At 42.3% G+C, this 12,779-nt stretch overlaps 1 protein-coding gene across 1 annotated transcript in view; it reads right to left on the reverse strand.

Moving 5' to 3' along the window:
• LOC136656062 (kynurenine/alpha-aminoadipate aminotransferase, mitochondrial-like) overlaps nt 1–12,779 on the reverse strand; it is a 31,660-nt gene that overhangs the window by 13,308 nt on the left and 5,573 nt on the right. The window contains exons 4-9 of the mRNA XM_066632900.1: nt 11,890–11,964; nt 10,705–10,914; nt 9,709–9,774; nt 8,126–8,208; nt 3,404–3,500; nt 2,481–2,542 (exon numbers count right to left, since the gene is read on the reverse strand). Coding sequence (XP_066488997.1) covers nt 2,481–2,542; nt 3,404–3,500; nt 8,126–8,208; nt 9,709–9,774; nt 10,705–10,914; nt 11,890–11,964 — 593 coding nt within the window. The remainder of the gene's footprint in view (nt 1–2,480; nt 2,543–3,403; nt 3,501–8,125; nt 8,209–9,708; nt 9,775–10,704; nt 10,915–11,889; nt 11,965–12,779) is intronic.

Consider the following 12,779-nt stretch of genomic DNA (forward strand, 5'->3'; position numbering starts at 1 on the left):
TCAGGCAAAATGCATTTATTTGAATGGGTTCTATGTAAAGATGCTGCAATTGATATTATGTGTGATGGTTCACCCCCAATTAATATGTTTTCTTTGGTATGCATTTTGGTATTTAACAGGTAGTGAGATTCAGGGCACAAGCCTAACCAGATCTACTCAGAAGGAAGTTCTATTTTGTTCAATGGGGCTTACACTCAGGAAAGTGTGGTTAGGATTGCAGCCTCAGTAGCATAGCTAGAGGGGGACAAAATTGTAAGTATTGCCGGTGCCACAATGCAGCATGTGAGTGGCCCCTTCCACTTGCCATCAGAGCCATTCCGGGCAGCAATGTGCATGAGACGCCATTTGGTTCAGTGAGTACCTGTGCATTACTGTCACTGCCCGGAATGGCTCAGATGGCAAACGGGAGGCACCATTTAGTTGGCGCATTGCGTGCCTGCAGTTCTTACTGGTTCCCCCCCACAGCTATGCTACTGGAGGGATTTTTTTTTTGTTCTTAACTATTACATTGGTATCAACTTTCTCTAACACAGAATAACTGTGGTGCTACCAGGTGGGAGGGCATTTGGCACACTGTCTCATGTGTCAGGAGGTCTTCCACTGGCTTTAGCTGCCTCTCTTTGGCAATCAGACCCACAATCATTACAACTCTTGAATGAGTGACTTGAAACCTGTGACTTTTTCTCTATATTCCAAGGTAGAATTTGAGTGAAGAGGGAGCCAACAAAGAACAATTATTCTCATTTCATTTTTATATGGGGGTGAATGGTTTATTGAGCACTCTGATTTACATATACATTCTGTTGGCTTCTGAGCCAGGATAGGGAATATTTATGTGTATTTATTACAGCAGCAGATGAAAACCTTTCTGTTTGTCCAGACCTTTTAATGTACTGTGTTTTATTGGCTCCTGCTGGATATTACTGATCTGGCTTTTACTGTGACTTGTATTAAGTGTGATTGCTTTTATATGACTTTATTTATTGTTGTTTCCTTTTAATATTGTTCGCTACCCTGAGAAGTTTTGCATCAAAGGAGGGCTATAAATTTGATAAATAATTAAAATAAATATAGCAAAAAATGGATAAGGCAGAAGGCAGGTGTTCCTCTGATTAAAATGAAATCTATTTAATGGGAAAACAGATTCACACTTCAGGAGAGCATTGCGGTCGTTTTCCAAAACCAACTCATTTCGCAAACTGGAACTGGTCCTTTGGCTGCAAATTGACCATTCCTGGTTTAGAAACCAAAATAAAAGGTATGTTTCTATTTCCTGCAAATGAGTCAATCAAAATGCCACAATGAAGCCATTGAGAATGTTTCTTCTGTAAAAGTTGCCATTTTGCCCTTTGCACATATTGCCCTTTGCAATATCCCAATCTCACTGGGCCCTTGGTATCTACACAGGATCCATTCCATTCCGGGATCACCACCACCCCATGAATATCAATTTCCATGGATACTGGGATTCAGAGAAAGCCCTCAAAGGACCTCCTGGACATAACTGGAAGTGACTAAGGCGTGGAAATCCTGCGTGCAGCCTTCCTGGGTCTCAGAACACCTCCTGGAGACCTAGCAAAGACATTTCTGGTTTTTGCCAAAAAATGAAAGTGCCTTTCTGACATCTCTGGGAGGCATTTGGAGACTCTTCAGTTGTGGGGTTGGCACCCACTGTGAATCAAATCCACAGGTGTTGAACCTATGGATGACAAGGGCCAACATTATTTCTTCACAAGAACAGTATACACAAGATGAATAATTTTGGATGATGACATTTTTGTGGATTTATCTGCCAGCCAAGAACAAAACATATGGTTCTAATCATGTGCAGCAGAGGGACAAATGTTCCTCAGTGGTAGATAGGCAATCATTATTTATTTCATCTATATACTGCCTTTCTTCCATGGAATTCAAGGCAGCATACTCATGGCTCTCAGATATTTTCTCATTCAGACACCAAAGTGTCCTGGTTTTGTAGCTGAATTTGACAAAGGGTTATAATGAACCTTGATATAAAATTTCTTTTTTAGCACTTTCATATCCCTAGGCTGTCCGAGTGTTCTGTGACGTCACAACAGCTAAGCCAATGTGAAACCATCATGTGCCAAGTCTCCCTTTGACATCGGATAAGTCAGCCAATTACATCCAAAGAGGTGAGGCAGGCAGATCTCAAGGAGGAAATAAGAGTGAGGGATCTAAAGGTGAAGAAACTACAGAACCGCTGACAGAGGTTCCAAAGGCATACAAAAATGTTTTTTATGATATGGCTGCTGCTGGAGCCAAATGGATATGGCCATTTTACCACAGCAGAATTGTGCTCCACTGTTGTAAAGTCCTCTGCATGCTGGCCTAATCCATGATAGGATTGGGCTGTGAGACACTGTGCACAGTCACCTCTTACACATGTGCATAAAACTGATATAGATAACACTTACAGCTGATGTGTTGTGAACTTGCTGGTATTTTCATAGTTTCCTTACCTAGCCACATGTTCCAGGAAACCCTTTTGTCCCCACTTATTAAAAAGTTGTACTAGAAGGATCTGTGAGAGAAAGCAGAAAACATTGGAATTTATGTTATAACTTCATGTCTTTAGTATCTATTCTGCAAGACTTGTACCCTCAGTAACAATTCTGTTTGTGTAAAATGCTTATGCAGGCACTGTTTTCAATGTATTAATAATTTAGGTTCAAATTACTAGTGGCAATATTTTAGATGGATAAACAATTCTTCCATAAAGTCCTTGGGGATTTCATTTCCCTCAAACCCTTCTTCCTTCAAAAGCTTGCAGCATTTCCTATAGAAACATAACTTTAAAAATCCTTTGTGGTGGCAACAACTGAAAGACAATGTGGTACAGTGGACAAAGTGTTAGTGGGGAACAGGAAGATGTGGGTTCTCTCTCCCACATCTCCATTCATTGATGAAGATCACTCGGTAACCTTGACTCAGTCTATGAGCACTGATAGAGGTTCTTCTGTCTATGTGTAGGGCTTACATACTGAGTATGACATACTGAGCCTGAGACAGCAATGGCATATGGAATCTGAAATATCAGACAGGCGATTTGAAATATGGGGTGGGATGGATGGAGAACATGCAGGGGGAGAGAGGAGAATAAGTGTCTGTATATGCTGGTGAGGAAAATTTGATGAAGTCACTCAGGCACATTTTATAAAGGGAGAACAGCAAGGAGTGAGAGCAGAGCCCTAAGGGACCCCACCAGAGAAGGGGAAAGGGGGGGAGGAGCTTTCCTCTGTAGAAACACTGGAATTTGCTTCCACATATATGGACCTAGACCTGCAGCCCAATCCTACATACCTTTATCCAAAATTAAATCCCATGAATATCAATGGAATATGCTTCCAAGTAAGTGTACACAGTTTTGAATTATTAGTGTTACCTGAGAAAAAGTGCTGGGCTGCCCTGTTGACACCTGTGTATGTTGGATAACCTTATCAATAAGAGGAGCAGGTCCAGTTAGAAAGCCTATTCTCATCCTAAGGAGAGTACAAGAGTATGTTTAAAAACAAGCGGCATAATAAACTTTGTTCCATTAAGCATTACGACTTTGGTATTTGGTAAGTAGATTTGGCTGTGACTGATATTTGTGATGTTTGAACCATTGCAGAAGTGGCCAACAAAAACCTGGAATGATGCAGAGGTTCAATTAAAAAAAACAGGCATGCCTGTTTGATGTCAATAATCGAACAACACTCCAAACCCAAAATGCTTGCACCACGGCCAGAAGACAGGGACAGCATTTTGCCTTGCAGAACTACTAGAAAGAGGAAAGAACCAGACAGATTCAAACCAGGAACTGTTTGCCAAGCGTCCATAGAACCACTCTTTTTTGAGTCCATAAATGACATGCCTACGGAAGAGCAGGCAGATGGAAAGAGGCAATCGCCTCAGAGTTGAAATCATTGTATGAATTGAATGTTTATGAGGAAACTGGTCTCCCACCTGGGGGCAGTTGGCTGTAAATGGATGTTTAAAGTTAAATGAGATGCTAATGGTCAATTTAAGTGCAAAGCCAGATTGGTTGCACAAGGTTTTGGGCAAGCTGCCACCGACTATGATGAACTGTTCGCGCCCACACTGAGAAATTGTTCATTATATAGTGCACTTCTACTGGCTGCTAAGGACAATTGTATAATTAGGCATTTAGATATAAAAACGGCCTACTTACATGCACCATTAAGGCATACTATCTACATGAAAAAACCTCTAGGTGCTTCTGGTAATGGGAAAGACAACTGGTTGTTAAAGAAGAGTCTTTACGGACTCAAACAATCTGGGTATGAGTGGAATAAATATCTATCTGATGTGCTAAAGGGGGTAGGGTTCAAACAAGGTGTAGCTGACCCGTGTGTCTTTACCAAAGGCAAAGGCCATCCGAGTTGCATAGTGGTCTGCTTTGTTGATGATTTGGCTATAATTTGTAAAAGTACTGAACAAGCCAATGAACTTATTAATATTTTAAGTAGCAAGTTCACTCTGTGTGACTTAGGCAAGATCCACAATTATGTTGGTCTGGAAATAAGTGAGGAGTCAAATGGCTATAAGATTTCACAAAGGGAGAAAATAGCCTGATTGCTCAGAAAATATAATATGGAGCAATGTAATGAGGTAAAGTTTCCTATGACTGCCGATTTTGATAAAGATGACTTGCCTAGTCCTGTGTTTGACCCCAACATATATAAGTCATTAATGGGAAGTCTTATGTACCTAAGTCAATGGAGCAGACCTGATATTGCTATAGCATGCAATTTATTAGCCTGGGCTACAAGCCAACCTACCCAAAGGCACTGGCTAGCCGCCAAACGCTTACTGAGATATCTGAAGCAAACAATCGATATATCTCTGTACTGAAGTATGACCTAGAGCAGTGATGGCTAACCTTTTAGAGACCGAGTGCCCAAACTGCAACCCAAAACCCACTTATTTATCACAAAATGCCAAAACAGCAATTTAACCTGAATATCGAGGTTTTAGTTTAGAAAAAACAACTCATACATTAACATCTTTTACCCACTATTACTTATAACCCTTAATAAACTTTTCTTCTAGAAATTTGTCCAATCCCTTCTTAAAGGCATCTAGGCAAGTTGTCATCACTGCTTCCTGTGGCAAAGAGTTCCACAGACTAATTACATGCTGGGTAAAGAACTATTGTCAGGGAGGGGGTGGCTGCAAGATCTTGTGACTGCTCATTTTCTCAAACAAGAAAATATATTTTTTTAAAAAGTCCCACTCACAGAAGTTGGATCTAAAGCTGCAATCCCAGCCACTCTTTCCTAGGAGTAAGCCTCATTGACTCTAATGGGACTTACTTCTGAGTAGACATGCACAGGAGCAGGCTCTAATCCCAGGCACTCTTTCCTGGGAGTATGCCTCATCCACTGTAATGGGGCTTACTTCTGAGTAGACATGCACAGGAGCGGGCTCCAAGGCTGCAATCCCAGCCACTCTTTCCTGGGAGTAAGCCTCATCTACTCTAATGGGGTTTACTTCTGAGTAGACACACACAGGAGCAGACTCCAATCCCAGGCACCCTTTCCTGGAAGTAAGCCTCATTGACTCTAATGGGACTTACTTCTGAGTAGACATGCACAAGAGCAGGCTCCAAGGTTGCAATCCCAGGCACCCTTTCCTGGGAATAAGCCTCATCCATTGTACTGGGGTTTACTTCTGAGTAGACACACACAGCAGTAGCTCCAAGGCTGGAATCCCAGGCACCCTTTCCTGGGAGTAAGCCTCATCCACTGTAATGGGGCTTATTTCTGAGTAAACATGCACAAGAGCAGGCTCCAAGGTTGCAATCCCAGGCACTCTTTCCTGGGAGTAAGCCTCATCCACTGTAATGGGGCTTACTTCTGAGTAGACACACAGGATGTCTCTTCTGCTGTGGACGAAAAGCCTCTCCTGGCGCCGAGTGGGGAGCTGCTCAGGGAAAGGCAGGCTGGCAATGGCTGAGGAGGAGGGCGGCTCAGGATTGGCTAGTGGTCTGCCAGTGAAGGGCCCTGAGCCATTCCTACAGAAAAAGCCAGGAGCCTGCTGGATTCTGATTGGCTGAGCCTGCTGGAGAGTTGGGGAAGGGAAAAACAGGGACCTGAAGCCTGCAGAGCGGGCAAAATTGAAAAGGGAAACCAATGCGGGACAGGTGGGGGTGAAGGGAGAGGAGGGCAGTGAGCTCAGGGGGCAGAGGAAAGCAGCCCGCCTTCCCAACACACGGGGCTCGGAAAAAGCCTCCGTTTCTTTTAAAGTGACTCGCAGCTTCAGCGCCCCTCCCCAGGCTGCCTGGCTCAGCGCTGCATGCCCACAGAGACGGCACTGCGTGCCCCGTCTGGCACGTGTGCCATAGGTTTGCCAACACTGACCTAGAGCTTACTGCCTATGTTGATGCGAGCTTTGCTTCAGATACAGAGACACAAAAATCTACCTCTGGTATGACTGTTTTCCTTGCAGGATCCTTAATAGGCTGGAAATCAGTCAAACAGAGACATGTATCTCTCTCAACATGCGAATCCGAGTTTTCTGCATTAAGTTTAATGTGTTCCGAAATGGTGTGGTACAAGCAATTGATGTTAGACCTTGGTATACAAATGTTAAAACCTATAACTGTCATGGAGGATAATCAGTCAGCCATCAAAATGGCATTATCTCCCGATGTTAGGGGGAGCTCCAAACACACTGACGTCCGTTTTCAAAATATCAAACAATGTGTATCTGATGGTTTGATTGTGCTCCAGTACTGTGAATCAAACCTGAATGTGGCTGATGCACTAATGAAGGTGCAACGTTCAACTAAGCATATAGATAACTATAAAATGCTTGGACTGAAGGTGTAAATAATGTATATTACAACTTACCTGAACCAAGGAGGAGTATGTTAGCTCTATGCCAGGTCTGCAAACAGTTGGTTCAGGGCAAGTTGTAAACTACTGTGATAGCATGACTACCTGAACACCTGTGCAGCCATGCCCTAATTAACCGGCAAAACCAGATTGGGTGCTAAATCCCATTTAAGCGCCTCCATGCAGCTCCACCTGTGTGTGGGTGAAATGTGAAGCTACTGCAGGAGGCCTTGGCGGAACAAACACTGCACATGACCATAGACTGACTTTGCCTTTAGGAAAATGGACTGTAAATAGGTAACTCTGAACTGCTGTATTTCGTGTGTATGACCTGGATAGCTCTAACAATTCTGTATATGGCTTTGTACTCAAATACAGTTGCACCTGAAGACTCTGCTGTGTCTGCATGTTTGACTGCACCCTGCTCTGAAGTAGGACATACCCTGGTTCTTACTTAACACTTGCATAACATCCGTTTTGTTTAGCACTGAATTGTTATATTACTCTTAGTCCTGGTGTGATTGACAGACATTCTGACAAGTGGGAGCAGTGTATTCAGGGCCAATCAGCATGCATTTCCTGTCTATTATATCAACAATGTCTCTGATGGTGCTGTTTCACATAATGCTTGACTTTTAAGGAATGCATCTCCCGTGCTATCCCAAGTATTGCACTTTGGTACAGTAAACTTTAATGCATGAAGCCACAAAAGCAGGAGAATAATGCATTCATGAGATGCTAGCAGGGGTGGAATCATTAGTGATAAATTAACTCTGAATTAAAGCAAACAGGCCTTTAACAGCTGCAACGGAGTGTCCTTTCACAGGAGTATCCACCCCTTATGCCTTGTTTCCCCAACTGAGATTCTCATAGGCTCTCCATCAACTTCAACATTGCCACAAAGAAGACCTGATATGGAACCTCAATATCTAAACATTTGTATTGTACAGTCTGAACCCTTGCATCTTTATTCTGCAGTTCAGTGAGGCTTGCAATCTCATCAAAATCGCAGCCTTACTATGTTGATTCATTAATTTGGTAACTCAGCGGCTTTACTAACCTTTCATCTGTTTCACTTCACAAAATGCCCACTGGAGTGTGCTTTATGGAGGCTGTGAAACTCCATGGACAAACACAGCCAAAAATGGAATGTGCAACATTTGACAGCTGCAACCTTCTCCGAGGATTCTTTGTCCAATTCCCAATGCCCATCTTAGGCCTATGGTGGGGAGAATGGCATTGGCTGTTTTGATACTGTTACTCACCCAGGGGATATAGTTTTAGAGAACGTATCACATCTGATGACTCGACCATCAACATCCATTGAAAGAAAAGATGGTACTTTTGTCTTAAAATACAAAAGATAGTATTATTAAAAGATGGTGAATCACTTTGTTGCTTTCCATCAATATGTAATGGGTGTACTTTTAAACACTTGTTATATGTGCACATGGGGACAAAGATGACACACAGCTTTCTCATGTGCTGGGACCCTGTGCAGCAGCCAACTGCACTGCTCAGTGGCTTGGCAGGGTAAGACGAGCATGAAAGGTATAACAAACAAACCTTTATTGTGGGGATAATTTAACCCATTTCTCTCCAGCCCACAGGTGTACACATTTGATCCCTGTTGTGCATATGCAAGGTTGGGCAGAAATGGCTTACTGGTAACAGTGAAGAGGAATCTAAATGGAGCTATCATACAAGCAGAACCTAAGAAAAAATAACTGCACATAGACGCCACATGGTCACACAAAAGAGGAAAATGCTTGATATGCTGTCCAATCCTATTCTCCATCTGCACTGTTGGAATCCGTGTTCTGGCAGTGCAGCATGGGTTGTGGCATTGCAAAACACAATGTGCTGTTGGGTGCTATCAGGCTGTTGCTGCAAATGTCAAGTGGCACCAGCCATGTGGCAGTGGTTTGTCTGGTTCCTCCAGTGCTGGTAAGTTGGCACAAGAGGTAGGTGGTGGGCAGGGTGGGGGAGTAATGGGGTAGAGAGGGAAAGGGTCTGGTCATGGAGTTGGTGAGGACAGCTAGAGTTTCTTTTGTGTTGTTAACAACTTGTTTCCTCCAAGTCAGGTAGCTTCCAGATCAGAGAACAATCAAGGAAACATGATAGTTTAGTTTGTGCATGAGCTTTGTAGGGGTATGACAAGGTGAAAAGCTCTTCTTTCACATGTGGGGTAAGAGATAGCTCTACTGCCTACATTATTAATATTATTATTATTATTATTATTATTATTATTATTATTATTATTATTATTATTAACAGTATTTATATACCGCTTTTCAACTAAAAGTTCACAAAGCGGTTTACAGAAAAAAATCAAATAACTAAATGGCTCCCTGTCCCAAAAGGGCTCACAATCTAAAAAGATGCAAATGAATACCAGCAGACAGCCACTAGAACAGACAGTGCTTGGGTGAGGTGGGCCAGTTACTCTCCCCCTGCTAAAAAAAGGAGCACCCACTTGAAAAAGTGCCTGTTACCCAATTAGCAGGGGTTAGGTTTGTTTGGTTAGGTGCACCAACACAGGCTGTTGACATCATTGGCTCTTAGTGATTAGGTGTGGGTCTAGCAAGTTTTTGTTCAAGGTGTGGAGAGCCCTCTCCACATCAAGGGCCAATGAATCATAATAATGATGAATGTGCCACTGGACACATTTAAAGCATTTTGCAGTCTCAAAAAACAAAAAGGAATGTTCCAGTTCTATCATTATTACAAATTTAGAAACATTAAAATATGTGTGGAAAAATCAGTCCCTTGTTATAAAGGTCATTGTTAATAGTATATTTCTTTTAGTCACACAGGAAGCATGTATACCAATGGTATTTGTTTTTACCTTCTCAAATTGGAGAAAATAGTATGGATCATCTTCTATGATAAGGAAGTTGTATTTGCTGGCAAGCTAAAAGAGAGTCCAGCCAACAAAAAAAAGAGGTTGGTGTGAAAATTATCAAAACATGCAAGGTATTTGTCAACAAGTTGAGTAGACAATGGTTCTCTCAAAGTCTGATAATCTTTCTAGACACCTAGAAATTTTGATCTTTTAGTTAATGTAAAATTTCATATTCCACACTTGGTGCTTTATTTAATAATTGTTTGATTTCTGGGAGCCACAAAGTACCTCTTAGTACTTGCTGGTCTTTAACTGGTAACTAGAATCATACGTTCTATTGAGTTCTACCTCTCTAGTCATAGGAATAGCCCACCAATAAATATTTCCAAATCTTGCCTGAGCAACATAGTAACTCCACATATGTGGTTCCTTGATCCTCATTCCTGTTACCTCTATTTGTGGCTCATTGTCCTATACTGGCCATACCTCATCTGTGAAGAACCTGGACACTGATGTAGAAACAGTAAGCCTGAAAAATTTGCTTCATGTAGAAAATGAGCATGTCAGGGAGAAGGTTAGGTTGCAGTGCTTATCTCTGACATGCTAGTTTACTGTGTGCAGGGAATTTTTTTTTTTTTTGGTGGCGAATTCAATTAAGTGAGCTCTTATCTGCAGGCATCTGCAAAAACAGATTTGGCACCTCACTGACATCTAGGTCACCGCCTCACACCCAACCCTGCAGTTGGAATACTTTCCCCTCCTTTGCCACTCTTTCAAGGATCTGTTTCTTATTCCCTTGGCTGCTTCTTTCTTTTCTTGCATTCCTTTCAGAAAAAAAAGGCTCAGTGCTGTTCTGGAAAGGGAAGCCTCCCCCCCCCCATTGGCTGCTACATGCTTCATGCTGCCTCTACTAAGTGCTCTTCTTGGGCTGTTTTAGCAGAAAATGCCGCCTTTGCTTCTAGGCACAAATTAAGATGATACTGAGGCCCAACAGGTTACCTTGTAAATCTCTTTTTTGCGTTCTGCTGTCAAGGCGCTTCCAGAAGGATTGCCGCCATTTGGAACAGTGTACAGGAACTTTGGGGTCCTGGTATTGAGCTTGTGTACATTGTCCATTTTCCACTGGGAAAGAATTTCATTTAAAGCTTCTGGAATCATACCATGCTGGTCACTAGGGACTTTGATAAGGTTGCATCCCATGGGCTGCAGCTATTTACAACAATAAACACACATAATTCAATATCCAATCAACATAAGCCATTAAAGCCAGGACATTTTGGCTTAAGTGAAACTTAATTTTGTGTCCCTTAAGACTAATCCTAAAATGTAATGTGCAGGTGGAAGTTAAAATGTTCATGACATGAAGTGGCTGGTTGTTAATTCAGATCATATTGAACAATCAGCCTATTGAATCCCATGGGGAGGCAAATGTATGCACATGTCTCCCCCACCTGGTGCACTGTCCTACCACTACATTTTTTTCCAGTAGCAATTCTGGAAGAATCTATGCAATATACCCTACAGCCCAATCTGCTACCTCCATATTCATGCTGTGATGCAGCAGAGCCAGTAAGCTGTAGTGGGCTTACAGCTGGCACAAGTTCACGTTGATCCATGCAGGTGGATCAGGCCCAGAAAAGAGGTTTGGATACGGCATGTGCAGACCCGGCCTATCCTGGCCTTCTCTTGGGCCCAGTTTGCTCACCCCAATCTATCACTGTTGATTCCACTTTCCCTTGCCCTACCACTTCTCTCCCAAACCCTGTGTAATCTTACCCTGGTGATGGGTGCTCTCTATTCATTGTCATAGTGTTCAGTGCCACAATCTCTGATGCTGTTATATTTGCAACAGCCATAAAGCCGTTTATGCTGCTGAAATGCTCATTCTGGTAGCAGAAACAGCCTGCCTGATCCTCTTCACACATGTGTTTACATGCTACACCAGGTAAACCAATTCTGTATTTGTGCCTCTGATTCTTTTTTCCTACATGTAGGAGCTTACATTTGTTTCCACTGACCTTCATCTGGTTTATTTGGACCCACTGATTGAGAATTGACAACCTATTTGCACATCCCCAGTATTAACGTCTACTGATTTATCTGCTGCTCAAAGAGGCTTGTCAACTTCACAGTAAACCAGAGTTGCTCCATCTGCATGATTGCAAATCTCAAAAGATAACTCACCGCTAACACTGATCCAGTGTAATTTGGTTCATCTATAAGAACATTATCTCCTGGGTCAGTAAGCATATGAAAAACCTACAAAGTAAGCATGAAAGTGTGGGCTTTAGTAAGTAAGCATTTAGTGTGGGCTTCCCTCTTCATGTTTTAATATTAAAACTGAATGAATTATGAATTACAATCTAAAATACATACAGTTACAAAAAGAAGTCCTTAGTATCTGAAGAGTGCTTGTTGTGGGATGAGTACAAATGTGTTGCCCCGAATTAATAATGTCAAAAGCACAGAAAATACTGATACTGAAAAGTACCAATTGTTGTGACCCTTGTTATGTCCTTCAGGAGCAAATTTTCAACCTCAGAGAGAGAGAGAGAGAGAGAGAGAGAGAGAGAGAGAGAGAGAGAGAGAGACACACACACACACACACACACACACACACACACACACACACACACTCTGTTTTTGGATATTTCTCCCCAGCCAAGGGTCAGATGTGCAGCTCTACACCTTCAGCTTAAGCAGTTCTCTTGATGATGGGTGATTTAAATTTCCAGAATGGAGACCTCTTGGTCTGAGACTGTCCAAAATAGCCCACCAACTGTGAGTGTAGTGGAAAGGAAATCATGAGCTTGAAAAAAAGTCTAGAAGTATAATTAACATTTCTCTCTGTGGCAGTTTGTACCCTGGAGACAATCAACATATTATTCTAATAGTGTCATTGGCCTTGGTCTGCTTGATTTTTGCTTGGTAATTAGGAGCTGTTGTGGGGAGGGTCAATTAGGATCATAACTGGGATGCTGGGGAGGGGGAGTTATAACTTGTTGTTCCCACTGTGGTCTCGATCCATTGTGTCCCCTCTTGTAGCTGCCATTTCCAATGGGAGCTGCTTACCT

Source organism: Tiliqua scincoides, chromosome 6, assembly GCF_035046505.1.
Source record: "Tiliqua scincoides isolate rTilSci1 chromosome 6, rTilSci1.hap2, whole genome shotgun sequence".
In the NCBI taxonomy this organism is placed as follows: domain Eukaryota; kingdom Metazoa; phylum Chordata; class Lepidosauria; order Squamata; family Scincidae; genus Tiliqua; species Tiliqua scincoides.